At 41.2% G+C, this 19,743-nt stretch overlaps 2 protein-coding genes across 3 annotated transcripts in view; one reads left to right on the top strand and one right to left on the bottom strand.

Moving 5' to 3' along the window:
• Window positions 1–19,743, top strand: part of ift140 (intraflagellar transport 140 homolog (Chlamydomonas)) — a 22,416-nt gene continuing 2,673 nt past the window's right edge. The window contains exons 1-23 of the mRNA XM_041066977.1: window positions 1–123; window positions 619–782; window positions 875–1,096; window positions 1,361–1,482; window positions 1,593–1,723; window positions 2,087–2,262; window positions 2,626–2,717; window positions 2,798–2,904; window positions 3,036–3,178; window positions 3,313–3,516; window positions 3,634–3,706; window positions 3,847–3,938; window positions 4,134–4,261; window positions 4,420–4,537; window positions 4,671–4,792; window positions 4,889–5,024; window positions 5,319–5,450; window positions 6,048–6,292; window positions 17,903–18,080; window positions 18,544–18,734; window positions 18,864–18,959; window positions 19,085–19,217; window positions 19,477–19,620. Of these exons, the coding sequence (XP_040922911.1) occupies window positions 636–782; window positions 875–1,096; window positions 1,361–1,482; window positions 1,593–1,723; window positions 2,087–2,262; window positions 2,626–2,717; window positions 2,798–2,904; window positions 3,036–3,178; window positions 3,313–3,516; window positions 3,634–3,706; window positions 3,847–3,938; window positions 4,134–4,261; window positions 4,420–4,537; window positions 4,671–4,792; window positions 4,889–5,024; window positions 5,319–5,450; window positions 6,048–6,292; window positions 17,903–18,080; window positions 18,544–18,734; window positions 18,864–18,959; window positions 19,085–19,217; window positions 19,477–19,620 (3,132 nt within the window). The 5' untranslated portion in view covers window positions 1–123; window positions 619–635. The remainder of the gene's footprint in view (window positions 124–618; window positions 783–874; window positions 1,097–1,360; window positions 1,483–1,592; window positions 1,724–2,086; window positions 2,263–2,625; window positions 2,718–2,797; window positions 2,905–3,035; window positions 3,179–3,312; window positions 3,517–3,633; window positions 3,707–3,846; window positions 3,939–4,133; window positions 4,262–4,419; window positions 4,538–4,670; window positions 4,793–4,888; window positions 5,025–5,318; window positions 5,451–6,047; window positions 6,293–17,902; window positions 18,081–18,543; window positions 18,735–18,863; window positions 18,960–19,084; window positions 19,218–19,476; window positions 19,621–19,743) is intronic.
• On the bottom strand, window positions 8,734–16,895 carry tmem204 (transmembrane protein 204). Of its 2 annotated transcripts, none has more exons than XM_041066979.1 (3): window positions 15,701–16,895; window positions 14,656–14,811; window positions 8,734–10,135 (listed from the first exon to the last, which is right to left on the bottom strand). In XM_041066979.1, exons 1-3 carry the CDS (start codon window positions 15,978–15,980, stop codon window positions 9,891–9,893), a joined length of 681 nt encoding a protein of 226 aa, XP_040922913.1. In that variant the 5' UTR covers window positions 15,981–16,895; the 3' UTR covers window positions 8,734–9,890. The 2 variants fall into 2 exon arrangements, with proteins under 2 accessions (XP_040922913.1, XP_040922914.1); XM_041066980.1 differs by having other exon boundaries at window positions 14,656–14,806; window positions 15,701–16,001.

Genomic DNA, 19,743 nt, shown 5'->3' on the forward strand with positions numbered 1-19,743 from the left:
GGGAGAGACGCTTTATTCTCACACAGGAGACTACACAACAACATTGGAAGTTACGGTCGATGTTTTAAGCTGTTTATAGTTTGAACAACTAAGTCGGAATTAACCTGAGAAAACGACAGTGAGGTGGGTCTTCAGGCAATTTAGCAGAACGGTTAACTTCTTTTTACGGTAGCTAGGGCCAGCAATGAATGCTAACTTATCCGTTAGGCTAGCTTAGTTAGCAGCTAAAGCTAACTTAACCGTTTGTCACAAAATGATATAACGTTAATGTTAGCTAACAGTGCTAAGCATTATGGCGATTTTTTTACAGTCTACATTGTGTAGCTTAACCAATAGATAAACTAACGTTCTTTACGTCTACTAGCGTCACACAAGTAAAATTATATTGTGAATCACCGAGAGCTAATTGAGGGTACGATCTTTAATTAATTAGCTCGTGATTACCGAGCTTCTACATCACTAATTAGCCAGACAGCTATGGTAAATAGCTGGTACCGAGACATGAAGCTGCACAACTAATAGAGAAACGTGAAATCAAAAACTGTACTGATCAATAACCACGTGTAAAATTGGACGTTCCAATTAGCTGGTGTCTCCTTATTCCTCTTTCTGTTTTAGAGAGGAGCACTGGGGAGATGGCGGTGTATTTTGACCACCGTATTGAGGCCCCTGAAAGCAGTGTTGTGCCCTCTCAGTTGACCTGGCACTCGGCTCTTCCTGTACTGGCTGTGGGCTCAATCAGCCCTGCCACCGGAGGCAATGTAGACCTCTACCTGCAGCAGGTAAACACTGGGCTTTGAGGATGCACTTTAACAGAGAGAGAGAGAGAGAGAACACTTTTGCACACTTAAAACCGTCCTTTTTCCTTATGCAGGGAGAGTATGTGGAGAGCTGCCATGTAGAACGCCAGCACCAGCCCACAGTGCTACGCTGGCATCCCACAAAGCCAGTGTTGGCACTAGGCTGGGAGAATGGCGAGGTAGTGCTGCTGACACACCCCTCTGGAGATCAAACAGTCCTTCCCAGCACACATACAGCCTGTATCACACTGCTAGAGTGGAGCAGCTCTGGCAGCCGCTTGGTAACCGGGGACCAGGTGAGTGTGTTGTAATGACGCTATACACAGACACTCTGGCTCACATCTACATACTGATGTTTTCATAGTCTGTGGATATGCGGATGGGCCTGATAACCAACCATGATAAAAATTCATTTTCTGATTATCAAGATGACATATTTGCCACAAGCCTTAAGGGGTTAATCTAGGGATGAATTAGATCAATTATGTATGCAATCTGGATATTTCTTCACATTTCTTCCTGCTGCACTGCATAAGTATAGTGTAATTATTTATTGACAGACTGGAACTCTAGCCGTATGGAAGGTAGATGCCAGAGGGAGACTTCAAGGAAACCATCTTGTAAAGCATGACTACAGCAAACCTTTAACTTGCTGCATCTTCAAACCCGCCTCACCTGGGGAGTAAGTAGTTGGTTATTCTTCTTTTTAAGTCCTTAGCAGCAAGCTTATATTGAAAACCCTTATGATCTAAATACTGTGTTGCTAATAGTAGGACCTAACTCTTGTTACAGTGATGTAGCCATGCTAGCACGCGCATCAGTGAACGGAGATCAGAGTGCTCTGGACATGTTCAGCTGGAAGGGGGCACCTCTCAAGATGGGCCCACAGGAGGGTCTTGCTTTCTACGTCAGCACTGCAGATGGTAAGAGTTTGTTTTTTTTGTTTGGGTTCAGTAATTTTTAAGTCACTTCTTGCCTTGGTACTGTATCTTCATGAAAATGCATTGTGTAGCTCATAACAATCTCCATCTGTGACCAGTGATTTCCAGCAATGACAAAGCTGTGAGACAGCTATAATGGCATGTAATAACAAAAACAATAATTGTTTTTTGGCTTGTGTGTGAATGTGTTGCAATGCTGTTCACTCACTTGTAGTGCTATGTTCATAAAAGAATATCAGGTCATTATTAGCAGGCAAAATATTACAGTTATCAGTTAGTTTGTGTTATGATGCAATAGTTATCTTCATTTTTTAAAATCTTTAACCCTGTGACTCTTGTATAAAGGTAAAGTCCACAGTGTAGATGAACATTGTAAGACAAGCCCGTTTCTCAGTGTGGAGGGTGCAATCAAGAAGCTGTGCTACCTTGAGAAGAGAGAGGTACTTGCTGTGATCACAGAGACCCTGATGCTGTCACAGTACACTCTGGGACCAGAGGGAGGAGCTCAGGAATTCATGAAGGTATACTAAAATCATTGAAGATGCAATTTCTTTTAATTCTGTTAAAAACTGTGGTGTTTTTAATGGGTTATGATCATACTTTTGTGTCACTGTAAAAGACTAGTGAGTGGAATTAAATACTTCAGTTTTGTTTGTGAAGGCCATCTGGAAAACTAAAGGAATTGGATCGACATTGGAGGCTAATAAAATCTTGATCAGGACATTCCTTCTAGATTTGTTTGATGCTGTTGATGACATAAATTCGTCAATAAAATCAACATTGATGCAGTGTTCAGTGTTATGTATATTTTTCTTGAATTCATTTTTATATATTTATATATAAAGCCCTCATACACAGCTCAGTTTTTGAAATTTTCTTGACAGGTGAAGCTGAGCAGCAAGACCGGACAGAATGTAGACATTGCCTGGACAGAGAGCAGCCTCCTCATTACAGCAACAGGAGAACAGGTTATCAGGTCAGTATACACATGCAGTTTTTTCACACATACACACCCATTTGAAACCTGAATAATGTCCTTTCTTTGTGTTTTTGTAGGCTGTGGGACCTGGAGCGAGACGACAACTATGTTTTGTCACTAGATGAGACCCATGGGTTTGAGAGAGGAGAGATGATCAACTGTGTTTCATACTGTGCAGGAAAAGGTAACTGCAAAATATTTGTCCTATAGTCTAAAATGTACAGTATTAAAGTGCCATTTTTTCTACACAAGTGCAGACTTGTTGCAAAACTCAAAAAGCCTCATTGCCTTTGTGTAACATTGTGGCCTCCTCAGAAATCTTGGCAGCTGGCACCAGCCATGGTCGCATAGCAATTTGGAGGATGGTGGCACAGCCACGCAGTAGCAAAGGTGACACCAAGGCCCAGTGGAAGCTACAGACACCCACTGAAATAGAGGGAAATGTCTCTCAGCTACAGGTATTTTCTGGACGAACATAAATACACCATATCTCTGTTATTTAAAAATGGAAATCTTCACATACCATGAATATTATACTGACATTCTTAACAATAGTCCTGCGGGGAAAGTTCACTCAGACCTTCCATTTCAGTGGGGCTCCAGCCTGAATCTGCTGGCGGCCAACAACTCGAACACAGTGCTGATCCTGTGTGAACATGTGATGTCAGCCCACTTTAGCCAGCAGGTGGCAGCAGTGCAGCTTTCCCCAACCCAGCTCAGCGTCACTCAGTTCACCACAGGAGTGCACCTTGCTCTTCAGTGTGACATACACATCAAGGGAGTGTGTGTGACCAAGGTAGCTAAATATGGAGAGAAATATGTAGAATTGATTTCTGTAAAGGTTTGCTCATGAAAAGAAGTACAAATTTAAACTAAAATCATGGTAACTGCATGTATGTTGTCATACTTACAGGACTCAGTGACAGTGTGGAGTGGCAAGCGGGTGACTGTGTACGAGCTTTCAGGGACAGTTCTGCGCAATACAGGTACAACACTCAGTTCAAACAGCAATTTAGGTGTGACACCGCAGAAACCGTCCTGTCCTTCTTCATCTAACCATTCCTTCGTCTTCTCATTCCTTTCCATTTCTCTTCTTTCTCCACCTCCTCTCTTGCTGTTTTCCCAGGATCGTTTCCTTGTGATTCCCATGTAGTAGCTGTACATGATGAGAACCTCTACACTGTGGAACCTAACAGGGTACAGATCCGCACTCCACAGGTCTGTTTGCCCAACATGGACTCTGCTTATCCAGTATTTTTATTAACATAGAGATCTGACAGATGTTTAAGTGTGCATGTTGAAAAGGCCTCTCTGAAAATGTCCTTTTAGTGCTGAATTAGAATTAGTTTTATGAACACATGCAAGTGACATTTGTTCATTGTTGAACCATCTTTTTTCCTCTATTTTCTTTAGGGCACCGTGAAACAACTGCTGAATTTCTCCAAGGCAGAGGGCAATCCCATGCTACTCAGTGTGTGCCAGTCTTACCTGGTTGTGGGCACGGACACAGCACACATCAGAGTCTTTGACCTCTCCCGAAGGTATGACGTTAATGTCTGTATCACTTTCTATGGTTAAAAAAGTAGTATATAGAGTGCCAGCTAACTTCCACGTATTGTAAATTTCAGTGTATTAACAAGTTCAGTGTTCAAAGTACTGTCTAGTCCAACAATGCCAGTCTCACTGTATGTCTTTATAGAGATGCCAAAGCTCACTGCAGTGCTAAGAATCTGGCTGAGCAGATAGCCAATCTGGGAGCCCTGAGATCAGTCAAGTGTAACGCCAACGGCAGCCAAGTCAGCATCCTAATCTCTCAGGTGAATGGAGAACATACAACAGTCACCCTCTACTTTCTGAATATGCTTTTTTTTAAAACTCAAAATCTTAAAATGGCACCATTTCATTTGAATATTTCTCTTAACTTGACTAAGTGTAACTCTTTACTCTCAGGTTAATGGGCGGCCTGATCACAAAGTGTACTTTTATGACGTTGAGATGGACACTGTGACACACTTTGATTTCTTTACTGGGAGGCCTTCCAGTGGTATCTCACATGCTGAAGATGGTGAAAGGTACATGAAGTTGCTTTTGTCTGTATTTGTATTCTTCCCAGGTAGAAGTTTCTCCTCTGGCTATTTTGTAGTCTACTTGTCCTGTCTATGTTTCAGGCAGCAGTTTCAGGGGACAGAGCTCAGCGGTCGGTGCCCGGTATCTCACTTCTGGGATGAGAGTGAACCTCGTCTTTTTGTCTGTGAGACAGTGCCGATCAGCTCTGAATCATCATCGACTAGTTATATGGATATGGTAAAGACTATTGTTCAACATTGAGAGAGTCCTGTACAGCTGTGCGATGCCAAAACTGCTGGTAGCATTGACTTCCCCTGGGACCATGTGTTCTAAAAAAAAAAAAAAAAAAGTTACCCATGCTACTATGCAACACTTTTGTTGGTAAAAGTGAGAAGCAACAGTTGAATATATTGCTGATTCATTAATTTATCCTAGACAACCAGTCAGAATGTGATTACTTGTTAAATCTTTTTAATAAACTTAAAGTAAATGTGAAGTAGCTTGACCGTGCTTTGTCTTCCTTCCATTTAGGTGGACGTGTCAGTGGTGACGCTCTTCTGTACGCAGGAGCATGGGCTACTCCTACAGGACTGCTACCCCAAACCTGCAGGCCTGCAGGCCCTTCTCGCTCTGGATGTGCCCTACTATTATTTCAGCTGCAAGGTACGTATGGAGAGCACTGTTCTGCATGCATGTTTCTCTTCAGTGGGGGGTTTCTTACACAGTCTATAGGGCTTCTCTCTGAAAAGTTATAGGTTAGCAGTTCTGATCTTTTCTTAAACATACTCTTTGTGTTTTTGTTTGCACTCATCACTGTTCTCATGTGAAACTGTTCTCATGTGAAACACCCCAGCTATTATTTTGGAGGGGTGGTGTCTTTCGACCAGAAGTAAGTATTGGTCCCCTACAGTCTCTACATTCAGAAAGCTTGAGTATTCTTGTGGTAACGTGTATGCCTTGTGCTGCATTGAAGCAAAAATATAAATACTGGTGCCACAAGATCAGCACAAGAGCATTCTTGAACTGTTTAGAGCTCGCTAATCTGTGTCCAGTTCCTAATGCTTGTCTTGATGAATAGATTTGGTCTGTGATGTTGTGTTGATGTTTGGTTTGCTCTATGTCCTACCCATTCCCCAATGCCTGTCTTTTCCCCATGATTGTTTTACTATCATGATCCCGCTTCCAAAATGCTTCATTAATTATTGGTTCTGAATCACATGGCTACCAATATTGACATCATGATGCTCTAACCCTCCTCAGCCTGGTGAAAGGGATCCAGGGTTACCAGAGGTTTCAGCCACAACTTCAGAACCTTCAGACCAGACTCAGCCATCAAGAGGGGCCTCTGCCATCTTACCCCATATGGTGTCCAGGCGAGCTCTCAGGGACTTTGTGGGCCTTGAGAACTGTGAGAAGGCCACTCGAGATGCCATGCTCAACTTCAGCTTCTACCTGACCATCGGCGATATGGATGAAGCCTTCAAGTCTATCAAGCTCATCAAGAGGTAGGGCACCAGTATGCACATGTCATCATTGCATGTGTCAACTCAGTGGTGTTTGTAAAGAGAGGAGACGTGCAGATTGGCATGCCCACTGTGGGCACATCCCCCTGTTTGAACCATGTCATCACATACCCCAGCCTTTCCACGGGGACTTTAGTTCAAAGCCAAGCAATGGCCGCAGGGAAAGCATTGTTACTTCAGCCTTGAGTCTTCTCAGAATCCTCTGCAGTGGTTTGCACTGGGGGTGCTGTAACAAATCGTTTTTGACTTGTGTTCAGAATGGGGTATTGTTGCCACTTGCTTTTCTTCACCCATCATGTCACTCAGCACCTTTGACTACTGAGGTCAAACTACTACAATAGTTCTCTGACCTTAACTTTGATATGCTTTCTTGAAGTCTGACAGGTGATCATGGGACTCAACACTTCCTATTTTGTTATTTTTTTTTTAAATCTTGTCTTATCTCTAAACAATAAGAACAATTGAAACTAGGCATTTGACAGGTCATTGAAGAACTATTTTACACCACGTATCTTTCTTTGGGAGGACTAATACATTTTAAATACTTCATGTGCTTCATTTAATAATAATATATAGGTCTAAACTCAGCAGTTTGCTATTGCAATTGCACCATGATGCTATGATCAAATTAGATCCACCAAAACCAAGCTTCAATTTGTTTATGTAAGTACATGAAATAGATTTTTAAACACAGGACATGATTAAGGACTTTTTCAGTGTCTGTGCTGAGGGAAGGAAATCTTCAATGTGTATATATGTGACTGTTTCTGTTAGTGTGTGGGTGTGTGCCGAGGGGATGTACTTTTCTAAACACACTGTGACTCAAACACACACACACACAAGGTTCCCCCTGCCAGTTTGGTCCAAAAGAAGTGCCCTCTCTGTCCTTGCAAACATTGAATCAGGTCACTAAAAGGGTGTGTATGTCCGTTTCTGTGTGTGTGTGTGTGTGTGTGTGTGTGTGTGTGTGTGTGTGTGTGTCACAGGGAAAATCTATGCGATTTCATCAAAGATATGAGATTCACTCGTTCTGAATTCTCCTGTAGTGTTACTTTCGCACGTACGAACATTGCACAAATGGGAAAATGGCATATCTCACTGGCCGGATATTCCAAAGAGTTTAATAGGCCTGATGACAGCTTTACTAAGTTCCTCATTGATGGCTATTTTTACTGCTGCTACACTTTTTTTTTTTTTTTTAAAAGACTGGTATTGTGTTCGATTCCCGCATATTTCCACCCACAGGAATATACATTTCCTGCAGCAGTAACCTGTATCATCTGGGACTTGTCTCTGTGATGCAAATCTTTGAATCAACAAAGGTTCTCATACTTAAGTCTAAGATTGGCTAGCGAAATGGGAGTCAATCTTATTTCATCTTGTACATTGTATTTGAGGTCATGTTTTAAAAAACCTGTTGGAGACACTAGAGACAATACACCCATTTTACATATGTAGCTTAAAGGTTTAGTTCACTCAACTTGTAGATGTGTAGGTGAGCCATGAGTATGTATGAACAACAAAATCCACTACCTCACTCTGATAATGAAACCTGGGACTGCTGGGAATTCTGTTTTTAGAGCCCAATTTCTTTTTATCAATGGGGCTTTAATCAGCCTTGTCCCTGGATGTTATGAATAAAATAAAGAAAATTATGAACGATTTATTCACTTCATCCAAATCAGATATTCTCAGTGTGAAAGTGCCTCTGGCTCCCAAAGCAGCGTGTCAGATACAGGTTGGAATGTCTTTATTCAGTCCAGACTGTGCCACTTCCTCTCATTCATGATGTCCTTGACTTTAGGTGACATGCTGCATGGTTATCTGGCCATATGAATGCAAGCCTCCTCTTGCTGCCATTGCTTTTGGTATTTAAACTCCTCCTTTTCATCAGGAACAAAAATATGTGAGGAGGTGTTTGGGGTGACGCAGAGACTGATTTATCATGTCATCATAATTTGGCAGTGGTTCATGTAACCCTCATGCTCTCAGTTTATGTAATTTGTCATTGGAAAGTATTTGATTTACTGCATGAAACCATTGTTCGTCAGTAATTCTTCAAAGACTAAAATTAGTACCGTCATTCAAACCAATCAGCATCAAAATATAGATATTTATATGGATCTTAACAGTGGTAGCTTTAGTATTATCTTTCACCTGGCATGTTTTGGTCAGTTTACTTATAATGATGGCAGATGAGAGTGTTTTTGGGAGTGTTAGTGTTTTGGAGTTGCATTGGTGAGATGCAACTTAACAAAATCTGTCACACTAAACATAGTCCTTTGTTTCTTTGGGTTTAATAGCTGTAGCACACGACATCTAAAGCAATATACAGTATGTGTAGCACTTTTTCTAATTCTCTCACCTTCCTTATACTGTATGTTGCAACTCTAAACTAATAACTAAACTATAAAATGACTCCGAACAAATCTTGAGGGTTAAGCATGGAGGTTCATTGGGAAAACATATCTGTGATAAAATATTTGAAAAATTACTTTCATAAAGTTCTGTATTAGGGGTAGTGATGGACACCAAAACAGCAACATTCACTGTTTGAATAATTACCAATAAATTTATTGAATTTATATGATATATTATTATTTTAATGTGCCCCTATGTTTGGCATTGTGGATGATTCACAGATAGCCTGGAGTTCTTTGCAGAAGAATGATATGGTCACAATAATACCGCTACTAATGATAGCACTATTCTTTACACAACTATATTATATTAATTTAAGTATACATGTACCACAAGCGAGCAGAGTTTCATACGAAAAGCATCATGAAAAATGAACGTAAGTATTGAAATGTTTGTCATTTCAAAACCCAGTACATCACCAAAACATCCGTTACCATGGATTCAACAAATACTGCTTAAAGAGAGAGAGAATATTCCCTTATATCTTTGAGTAGGTACGTGTTCATTTGATCAGAATATCACCTCTCGTTGCCAGTAATTTGGATTGGCCCTATCAACAGGTTTGCTGAGGTTGACTGACTCCTCTGCTTTTACCTTATTTTACTTATTTAATTGTAACACATATGTTAACATTTATATGTATTAAAATTTGTAATCAGCTTTAAAAGGATGGAAACAAATATGAGGTATTCTGGTGTTATATTTCACACATCTTTCATAATTTCCAATTTATAATTATGCAGGGCATTTAATAAGTGCACTTATAACAAAATAGGTCAAGTTCCAGCTTGATCTTTTCATGAGAAGATTATAAGAGAGTTATAGTCCCAATTCCATGTTTACCACTTAGCTCACCCAAGCATGAATAACTGAGACATCATACAGTATTTATATATATTTGGAAGTTTAGGGCTGCTTTGTACATTAATTTTAAATCTTACATCTGTGACTTTTGTGCACTAAGCAGCAAAATAACATCTGATATCTTAGTTTATGGTGGTAGGAGTTGTGAAGTATAGAGTATGCAGGTACATGTTAGTTTAGCCGTTGTAGAGCCACAGGAGTGTCCCCTTCTCTTCAGAGTCATATTGGAGGCACCAGCTGGTGTAACACATGAATGGTTTAGTCCTTAATGGCTCGGCTCTTGAGGTCACGTGGCTCAACAAGGCGACTCCACATAGTCATTTTCTAGACGTGGGCTGAAAGGTGACGCCAGTGAGCGACTGATAATTATAACTCGAGGTGCGAGGCAGTCATCACGGCGGTGTAAAATGTTCCAGATAAGCATGGCCGCAGCCATCGTGGCCAGCAGGCAAGCAGCTATGTCCAAGTAGCAGGAGTAGGACAGGTGTGTGTAGGGCCCAATCCTGTAGAACGTCACAAGTCCAATCACCAGCACAAAACCTGTACAGGAGCACAGACAAGACCTTAATCAGTTAAAATGAACCCCCCATTCTTATTCATAGGCTGACTGTAAAGTGAAGTTTCATTCCAAAATATTCATTAAACTTGTAGCTGTTTCAGGGTTTTCTGATTGCTGTGCTGTTTAAGTAAAGTCATGGGTCACATTTAGACAAATAGGCAGTGTCAGTTTGTTTAGTTTTTGATATATATCCATCTGGATCAGAGTGGTGACAGACTGATAGAGCCATTCTTGGAGCCAAAAGCTGGTCCTAGAAAAGAAAATGTTCTTGAGGCGGAGCAAAGAGAAGAATGTTCAGAACAAAGTTTCCTTTTCTGTGATTATGTGTGTATTTTACTATTTCTGGTTCAGCATTTCTGGAATATTCAGCAATTTTAAAGATGCAGTAATTTAACTGAATACGTGGCGAGTATACTTAAAATATAAAGTACCTGAAGTGGCTTTTTGAAATCACACATGCTCACATTTAGACATCCATCCCCTGTAGCCTTGTATTTCACTGTTCAGCAGGAGCTCTGTGTGGAGCCTTTGAATTTGGAAATCTGTTTCCTCCTAGGAAGAACTTCTAAGATCTCAAGATCAAAGTTCTCAATAGCATAAAAATATCAGAGCATGAATATATGCTCGGAGCCTTTGAGAACTTTTATCTCCTGATTTCTTTGATTCACAATAGTTTATCTCACGCAACGAGGAACTCCTGTTTGCATGCAAAGGTAAAAAGCCATAGCCTTAAATTCCATGCTATTTCTTTGATCTTTACTTTGTGTTATCAGCGTCATTAGTGTCTCCATAGCCCACACCTTTCCTCATTCTTTACCATTAGAAGTGTGGATGAAAGTCCACATAAGTCAATGCCATTCAAGAATCCCTCAGTGAATTCTTCATTTACCACATTCAAGTGTAGTCTGGAGCCATTCAATAGTTCAACAATAATACATGTCTGAAATGTTGCCTCATCCACAGTGGTATAAATACAGGCACCAAAAATAATCACTGGAAATAGGGATGTTGGTTCTTTAGGATATGAATCAGTCCATTTCCTGAAGCAGTCAGCGGCACTAAGGGGGGGAGTTCATTTATGTTTCTTTCTTTACCTCTACAGCAAGGTGGTTGTCATTGTTTTAAGTGAGGATGTGAACAATTGTATCTGTGTATCATTGCGTGTCTACAACCCTGTGTACGCATAAGAATGCAACTGTTTGCTCAATCTGTTCATGTTTAACCTGTCTGGCTCCTTATCCAAGAAAATGAATAATCTCCTGTTCAGGTTGCAGCCAGGGTGGGCTGTGTGAACCTCTTTTCTGGCACAGACTTATCTCTCAAACTTCCTTCCCCTTCTTCCTCTTTCCATCCTTCCTTCCTTCCCTCCTCTCCACACCCTAAGCTTCGAGGTTAATATATTTGCTGGACATTTGACATGATCTGTCACAGAGAAATCTAAACAAGTCTTATCTAAAGGCCAGGTCTTGGAAATTCATTTAACTGATTTGTTTTCCTTACAGTTACTAATGTGTTGGTTTATTCCTAAAGGGCACAAAATTCATTAGAATGAATACTTTGCCTCGATATCTGACTCAAACCTGTATCACTTCCTTATTACCAGGAATCTCTTGAGCCAGAGATTTCAGAGAAAAGTCTAACTCCCTTCTGAACCAGACTGAACAGATCAGAAGTGAGCCACACATTTGCATTTTCTCAGCATAAATAGAATAAACTGATTAACTGTGTCTCAGAGCCATGTGACCTGCAGTTGTGACTTTTGACATATTAGAGCTGTGTCCATTCAAAAAAAACATATTCCACAGTTGTCTCCAGGAGTGAATTGTGCAATATTTTGCTTTCAGTCTGCACCTGCCAACACTGCTGAAATATCACTGAATAGAACTGGATATTGTTATTCCACACTCTGCTTGCAATAGCCTTTTTGGCACGTATGAAAATGAAAACATTCCTGCGAAAGAGGGTGATGGGTAAAAATATCTTCATTCATTCAGTCCTGAAGCTCATTCACTGACTCAGTGAGGGAGGTCTAAAGCAGGAATGGGGAATAGATTACTGAATGTTAGAGGCCTGTCTGTGCTCAGGCCCTTTTACTTGAATTTGTTAAAGGAAAGCCACTATTCGTGTTTTTTGCATCCTTATTTTTAAGATTTTTTTTTAAATTCTGCATTCTTAGTAAGGTTGCAACTACCAATTCATTTTATTATAGTCAGACAATTATTTTCTCAGTCTGAACAGTTGTTTAAATAGTGAAACGAGCTACGAGATATTGAGTTTATTATCAGACAAAGGCAAAGAAAAGCTGAGACAAAGTAAAAAGCAAATGCTCAAGTTTGAGAAGTTACAGGAAGGGAATTTTTGGCATCTCTGTTACTCATGCTAATGATGTGACTCTAGGGATGGCAATGTCCGTTTGTTGGTCATTTGGTTCCTTCACAACTTTGGCCCAGACTGAAATATCTCAACAACTATTGGACGGATTGCTGTAACATTTGGTACAGATATCCACTGTTCCCTGTGTATCGTAATGATTTTGGTGATCCCCTGACTTTAACTCGCGACCACTAGCAGTTTGACGTTTGTGGTTTTGAAAGAAATTTCTTGACTGTTGTTCAATGGACTGCCATCAAATTTGATCCAGACATTATTTTTTTTCCTCAGGATGAATTGCAATAACTTTGGCAGTCCCTTAACTTTTTATCTGGTTCTACACCATCAAAAATTTTAATCTGTCAAATGCTTTGGTTAATGGTAAATACTTGGAGAACTAACGACACACTGATTTTGTGTGTTAGCATCCTAAACTACGATGGATGAACATGGTGAGCATTCCTAAACATCTGCATTTTGACATTGTCACTGTGTGCATATTAGCATGCTGGCATTAAAGAATAGAAAAAGCTAGTAAGAACTTTCAGTTGGGACTGAGACATTTTAAGCTACAGAGAAACCAAATCAGTGAGACTTAATCTAAATTTGGCCTAATTTCAAATTTGTCCAATTTACTGTTTATTAATATTCTTTGCAGGATCCTGTTTTTGGTTGGCAACGTCCTATCTGCAAAGATACGTCATTTTGCTACACCTCAGCTTTGTTGATGGTTTTCTCTAATATTGGAAAACACGGTAACACTGGGTGGGTCTCAATCCTTTCACCAAGGTCTTTAGATAAAAGCCCTCACCCTAACTGCAATGCGTGCCGAAGAAGGTTACGATAAAAAGGAGATTCTTTACTCGCCGCTGCTGTTGGGCCTTTTCTAGACACAGACATAAAAGCTAAGCCAGCTTATCTAGACAGAGGCAATTCCCACCCTGCTGTCATGTGTACCACAGGACATTTCGTTACCAAAACACACTATAAACACACAATCACAACACACACACTGACATACACAAAGATGCATGTGGATAATCCCTCCTGCCAGTGCAGACACAAACACACAGTCCCTGTCGAAACTGTCTTTCCCGTCCATTCCCCCCTCCCCTCTTTTTCCTTCTTCAGCTTGGGGGTTTGCATAACAGGTAGTCACAGACATTTCCTCGTCCTGAGCAGGGATATCCTGGCGCCTGACAGTCGCTCCCTGGCTCGCTGCAGCTCTGGCCCATGGATTCTGGACTGGGACTAAATTTAGACCCAGAACAGACCCCCTTCATTCCGCTTTGCCACAATGATACCAAGTGGCTGAGCGACCACTGCACACAGCAGAACACACTTCCTCAGCAGGGACACTGGGACAGGCCATGCCAGCCAACTCTTTAAAGTGGCACAGTGGGATGGATGGATGGATGTGTGCTGGGTGTGGATGAGGGGGTTTTGTTACCATGACTGCATAAAGTCATGTCCCACAAGGATGGCAGTCTTTCAGCTTTCTGGTTTCCCCATAGCCCCAGGGTTTTCCCCTTTTCTTCCCTCTTAGTTAGACTTCTCTTGTAGTTTATTAATTTTTTATACTGTCTTTCTTCACCAGATTCCAGCAAATTTGACTTTTTTTAAAATGAAAAAAGCAATAAAATTAAGAAGAAAATAATTAAAGTATGTAAAGTAGGTTATTTTTTCCAATACCATTTGATTGTTGTCATATTTTTTGTCTACATTTTGCCTGGGATTTATATTTACGTTTAAAAAAATATTATGTATCTGGGGTGACAATTGTTGCCATATAGTATAGTAATAGTTTTTGGGTTTTTTTTTTTTTTTAATATCTGAAAGTTTTCACAGTGTCCTTCTGTGATATTTGGCTGATCAGTATTTGAGAGTCAGCTAGTCTCGCTCCCTCTGTGATTTCATCCCCCTCTTTTTGGCATTCTACCAGACAGCATGTGAACTTTGCTTTGCAGCATTTAGATTTCTTTCTCTCTCTGCCAGAATAGTGTAATGTGCGTAAAACTTTAGGAACACGGATACGTAGAATTTTCATCAAAAGGGGTCCTTCTTTGAGACTTGTCTTTCTGTTGATTCAAAGCAATTTAAACAAACAAGCTGTAGGAACTCTAGTACTCACTGGCTAACTGGAAGAGTGCAGCGATGGCCTCCTCCCACCACTGTGATTCCTGTGTGATGAAAGGCAGCTCAATCAGGCCTAGAAGGAAGATCAGCTGACCAGCAGTCAGGGCCACCGTTGCCATCAGGTTACATGCTCGCATCATGTCAAACTGCACTTGAGGGACCAGAAGAAGAGTTGTGTCATGTTTCCAACTATATGATCCATGATCTTGCAAATTCATTAACAACAGTCTGGATTAAGACTAAATCAGAAGTCTTGATCTTGATCAGAAGTCTTAAGTAAGGATAATTGATAGTATGTCTGACTGTTGTAGTGCAACAGGAAACTTAATATAGTACTCATTTGTACTGGTGATGATGTAGACATGCTTATTATTTTATAATGAATGGTGAGGCACGTGTTCGTCTGACATTGCAAGGCAGTGCTGCCCATTGTGCCCAGTAAGGCTGGTGAGTGAATGCTCAGCATTTCCCCGACTTTTTTTTGAATGGGAATTTCTCAGTGGAGCTTAGTCAAGTAAAGTAAATACATCCATCACAACACGTGCCTTGCCTTAAGGTTCATCCAGACTACGCTTATACTCAATCCCTGCTGGCAACATAATTGCCAAAAAAACAGATGATTTTGACTTTCAAATGCAGTACATACTGAAAATTCTTGGCTTGCTGCCATGGGCGAATGTTTACACTAATACCTTGGAAAGAAATAAACATAAAGTAAAGCACTTAGATTTGATTTATGGATGTACTGTATGTATCAAGTGGTGCTGTTAATCCAATGACTTCAGTGTTTTGGTTTTGACATATATTTAATCAACTCTGGACCCACAGTTCACTCACATTGAAATTCTTCTGCAATGTGTTTCATACGGAAACAACAAATATGACTGCAATACAACTCCGGTCACAGAAATATTGCTAGTACTCTGTTTGTTGCTATATTTGGAAGTTTGCTAATATTGACTTTTTTTTTGGATAGTAGACATAAATAACAGTGTTGTTAAATTGTTAAATGTAAAATTTAAATTACAGTAAAAACTTACATTTGACAGTGCTGCGGGACTCTTGGTAGCCTGCAAACTCAGAACCCCATCCAAGACCCTCACACTGCCTCTGTGTCCCTTGCCCCCTTCTCCCAGTGTGGAGGTCATCACGGCCCCTTTCCCCTCCAGTGGGGCACATCCTCCATAGTCCCACACTCCGCTTGCGTCCATCCTCTAGGGCTTGCAGGACCCAGCTGGGGGTGAAGGCTGCAACATTGTTTAGGACCAGGGACAGCAGGGCTACTGCCACCGCCGCCGCCACCAGCCTCTGCACGGCCATGCGACGCCCGCCACCCGCCACCTCGCCCCCTCCCTCGTGTCCCTCCTCCGGAGCCTGTTCCTCCTCAGTGTCCTGCCCGCTCCCTTGCCTCTCCTCTGGGGCAGTAGCACCAGCAGTGCTCTGGGCCCCCTGGCTCCTCTCCTCCACCTCCTCCACCACCTCCACCACCTCCTCCAGCTGTTAGCGAGTGCTGTCCCAGCTCACACAGAGGTGGATTTGGCAAGAGTGTTTTCTTCAGGCTTAGCTAAAGAACATCTCCATTCATCCTCATTCAGGAGTTTGTTGTTGTTGCAGCCGATCCTCAGCCCTCCTCCTCAGACAGCACTGCGGGTACGCGGGGATTAATCCAACTGGCACCGAGGTCCATTCCACTGGCTCTGGCTGGCTGCAGCTTGACTCTTGGATCTCCCTCCTTGCTTAGTTTTCTCCCAGTTTTTCCCTTTTTACTTTATCTTCTCTTTCTTCAGTGCTTTGCTTATTGCACTGGTCTGACTTCTGTGTGTGCAACTGGCCTCTCTGTGTAGGCAGTAGATTGTTATTCTTCTTTCTTAGCTCTTCAGTCACTTCACATCGCCTTGAAAAGAGTATTGGTACAAAGAAAGCTTAGATTCTCCGGACAGTGCTGCTCGGAGCTGACTCGTCAGTGGCTTTGCTTGAGCTTACCAAGACCGTCTCTCAACTAGAAGAGCCACCACTGCCTGACTGGAACAAGAAGTCCTCAAGCCCACCTCCCTCTGTCTTTTCCCCCTCTCTCTCTCTCTCTCTCTCTCTCTCTCTCACTTACTGTTTCTCTGCAAATCGTTGAGGTCAGAGTTGAAATGTGGGGGAGTTGCTGTTCGTCATAGTCGGAGGCATCAGTTCACAAATGTAGCGAGCTTTAAAGACAGCCCTCCTCCTCCATGATCTCTTTAAATGTGTGTGTATGTCAGTGTGTTTGTGTGAGAAAATGTCCAAAAGACCCCTATTAGACGTCACTGTTGTGTATTCTTTTGTCTGGAGCCCAGGGGGCGTTCGCTAAAATTCTCTCTCGTGTGCAACAAACATATTGGCCACAGCAGTCAGCCAGCAACAGGATGTGTTTCCTGAGAGGAAAAGAGGATGGGAAGAGGGGCCAAATGTAGACCTGTTCCTTCTCTTGTCTTTCCTTTTCTGGCTCTCTAGATCTTGCCGCTCTGTGAGCAGCAGGGCTGACTTTTCTCAGTCATTTTCTCAATCTCATTTTTTTGTTTTCAGGGTTGATTTTCTGTGACCATATATAGCAAGATTTTGGCTCACACTTACTACTTTTGCTTTCTTTTAATCCTCTTGGCCTCCATTCCCCCTCTTAAAGCAGGGCCCCTAAAGATTTGGGGTATTTCCTGTTGCCTAACTTTAATAAACAGCCCACATCTGTATCAGCTAAAGCAAGGAGGAGCGAGGGGACGCAAATAGAGACCAGATGGCTGTGGAATCTTAAATTTGGAAATGAAGCGAAAGAAAAGGAGGTAGAGGGGTTGATTTGCGTCAGCAAGACAAAAGAAAAAAAGGAAAGAGATAGAAAAGCACGCCTCTTGTTTTGAATTGAAAAAAGTCCTGCACATACTCTAGTATGGTTATGCTTGTATCAGTGTTTGTGTGCAGGGGGTTTGTGGTGGATTCTTGTTATGATCATGATAAATGTTGAAATAATAATATAATAATATAATATTTAATTTTTACATGCATACTCAGGGTTTGGGTTTGGGTATAAACCTGAACTAAATTATATGTAGTTGGGAAATTACTCTAACATATGCCAACATTGTATTTTTTTTTCAAACAAGGAATTTCCTGAGATGCACATAGTGCATGTGTACAACTGTTTTCGCAGTTGAATAATAAAATACCAATGCAGTGAGCCACACATCACCCTTGCAAACAAGCCCTTTCTCTTTTCTCTGTAGTAAAGCCGTATGGGAAAACATGGCACGGATGTGTGTGAAAACCTGCCGCCTGGATGTGGCACGCGTGTGCCTTGGGAATATGGGAAATGCCAGGGCAGTAAGAGCACTGAAGGAGGCGGAGGCTGAGCCTGAACCAGAGGCCCGAGTGGCGATGTTGGCCATTCAGCTCGGCATGCTGGTAAGATATTCAAGCATTAGTGACTCACAGTCGTGTGTTCATTTTTCTTTGCCTCATTTTTGGACTACTTCGTAAAAAATGTCAGCATTTTTTATTTCTGTGTTTTTGGATTTAAGTTAACCTTCAACTTTATTTGACACCATTTTCAAATTGGAAAAAAAAAAAAAAAAACACTTTAGTGACTTGTAAAAACACCATAAATTCAAAAGCAGACAAAATGGATAAGACTGATATTGCATCTAAAAAAAGGCATGGCCATCCCCTCACTCCAAACACTAAAATCATTCTGGAGGATATTTTTTCTGTCCTTCTTAAATAACACTAGTCCAACATAATGCCACATCCTTTGGCTACAAATAACATGTCCTCTTTTTAGGTCTAAGCATTTCGCCACACAAAGACCACGGGACTTTCCTACCCAAAAGCATTTATCTTTCCATCATCTTTTCCTGTCTTTCAACAGGAAGACGCAGAAAAGTTGTACAAGTGCTGTCAACGCTATGACCTGCTGAACAATTTCTACCAGGCCTCTGGCCAATGGCAGCAAGCTTTGGAGACAGCTGAAATCCATGACCGCATCCATTTGCGCACCACCTACTACAACTATGCCAAATACCTGGAATCTATGGGTGACAAGACCCTTGCCCTTGCATAGTAAGATACTTTTGCAGTTTTATGTTAAAGATTCAGTAGTTTGGACTTTTATTTTCATATCTGTGACGTTCTGTGTGTGGCCAAATTTACCCTGGAAAGAAAATGTGATTCTCAGCGCTTTTGTTGCAGTTATGAGAAATCAGACACGCACAGGGCTGAAGTGCCCAGAATGCTCCAGGATGACACATCATCTCTTGAGATCTACGTTAACAAAATGAAAGACAAGTAAGCCCAGACTTTCCCTTGATGGTAAAAACCTTGTTACCTAAAGAGGATATCAAATGATTCTCATACTACTTGCATACACAAAATTACATTTGAACATCAGTCCTATCGTCTTATGAATCCAGGAACATCTACAAGTGGTGGGCCCAGTATCTGGAGAGCCAGTCAGACATGGACTCAGCGCTGCATTTCTATGAATGTGCTCAGGATTACCTTTCCCTGGTTCGAGTCCACTGCTACATGGGGAACATCCAGAAGGTGAGTCCATTTGTATTAGGAGTCAAGCAATTATAGCAATTATATTGTTTGGAATTAAATTTTTGGGACACAATTTTAAATCATTAATATTGGTTATTGCTCTTGAGGATGGCTTTACTTTAAACACTGTGATAATGATACAGTAAGATTAAGTCTCTTTTTGTTCTGAGTTTAATTAGAGGGATAATGAAAAGGCTTTAGACATAAACATCCTCAAATAAAGTCCACAAGTGTGATAATGAATTGATTTCTTTGCCAGGCGTCTGAGGTAGCCAATGACACAGGTGACAGAGCAGCATCGTATCACCTGGCCAGACACTATGAGGGTCATGATGATATTAAACAGGCTGTCCACTTTTACACAAGAGCCCAGGCCTACAACAATGCCATACGACTTTGTAAGGTAAAACTCTCTGCTGTGTACTTCATACATGTATTTTTGAATCAAAACTTTTTCTGTTTTGTAAACTTGTTTATGATGATCATGTGTCTCAGTCTCTCTCTCAATGGGTTGCTGTTGTTGTTG

The sequence above is a fragment of the Toxotes jaculatrix genome, chromosome 21, assembly GCF_017976425.1.
Source record: "Toxotes jaculatrix isolate fToxJac2 chromosome 21, fToxJac2.pri, whole genome shotgun sequence".
NCBI classification, from domain to species: domain Eukaryota; kingdom Metazoa; phylum Chordata; class Actinopteri; family Toxotidae; genus Toxotes; species Toxotes jaculatrix.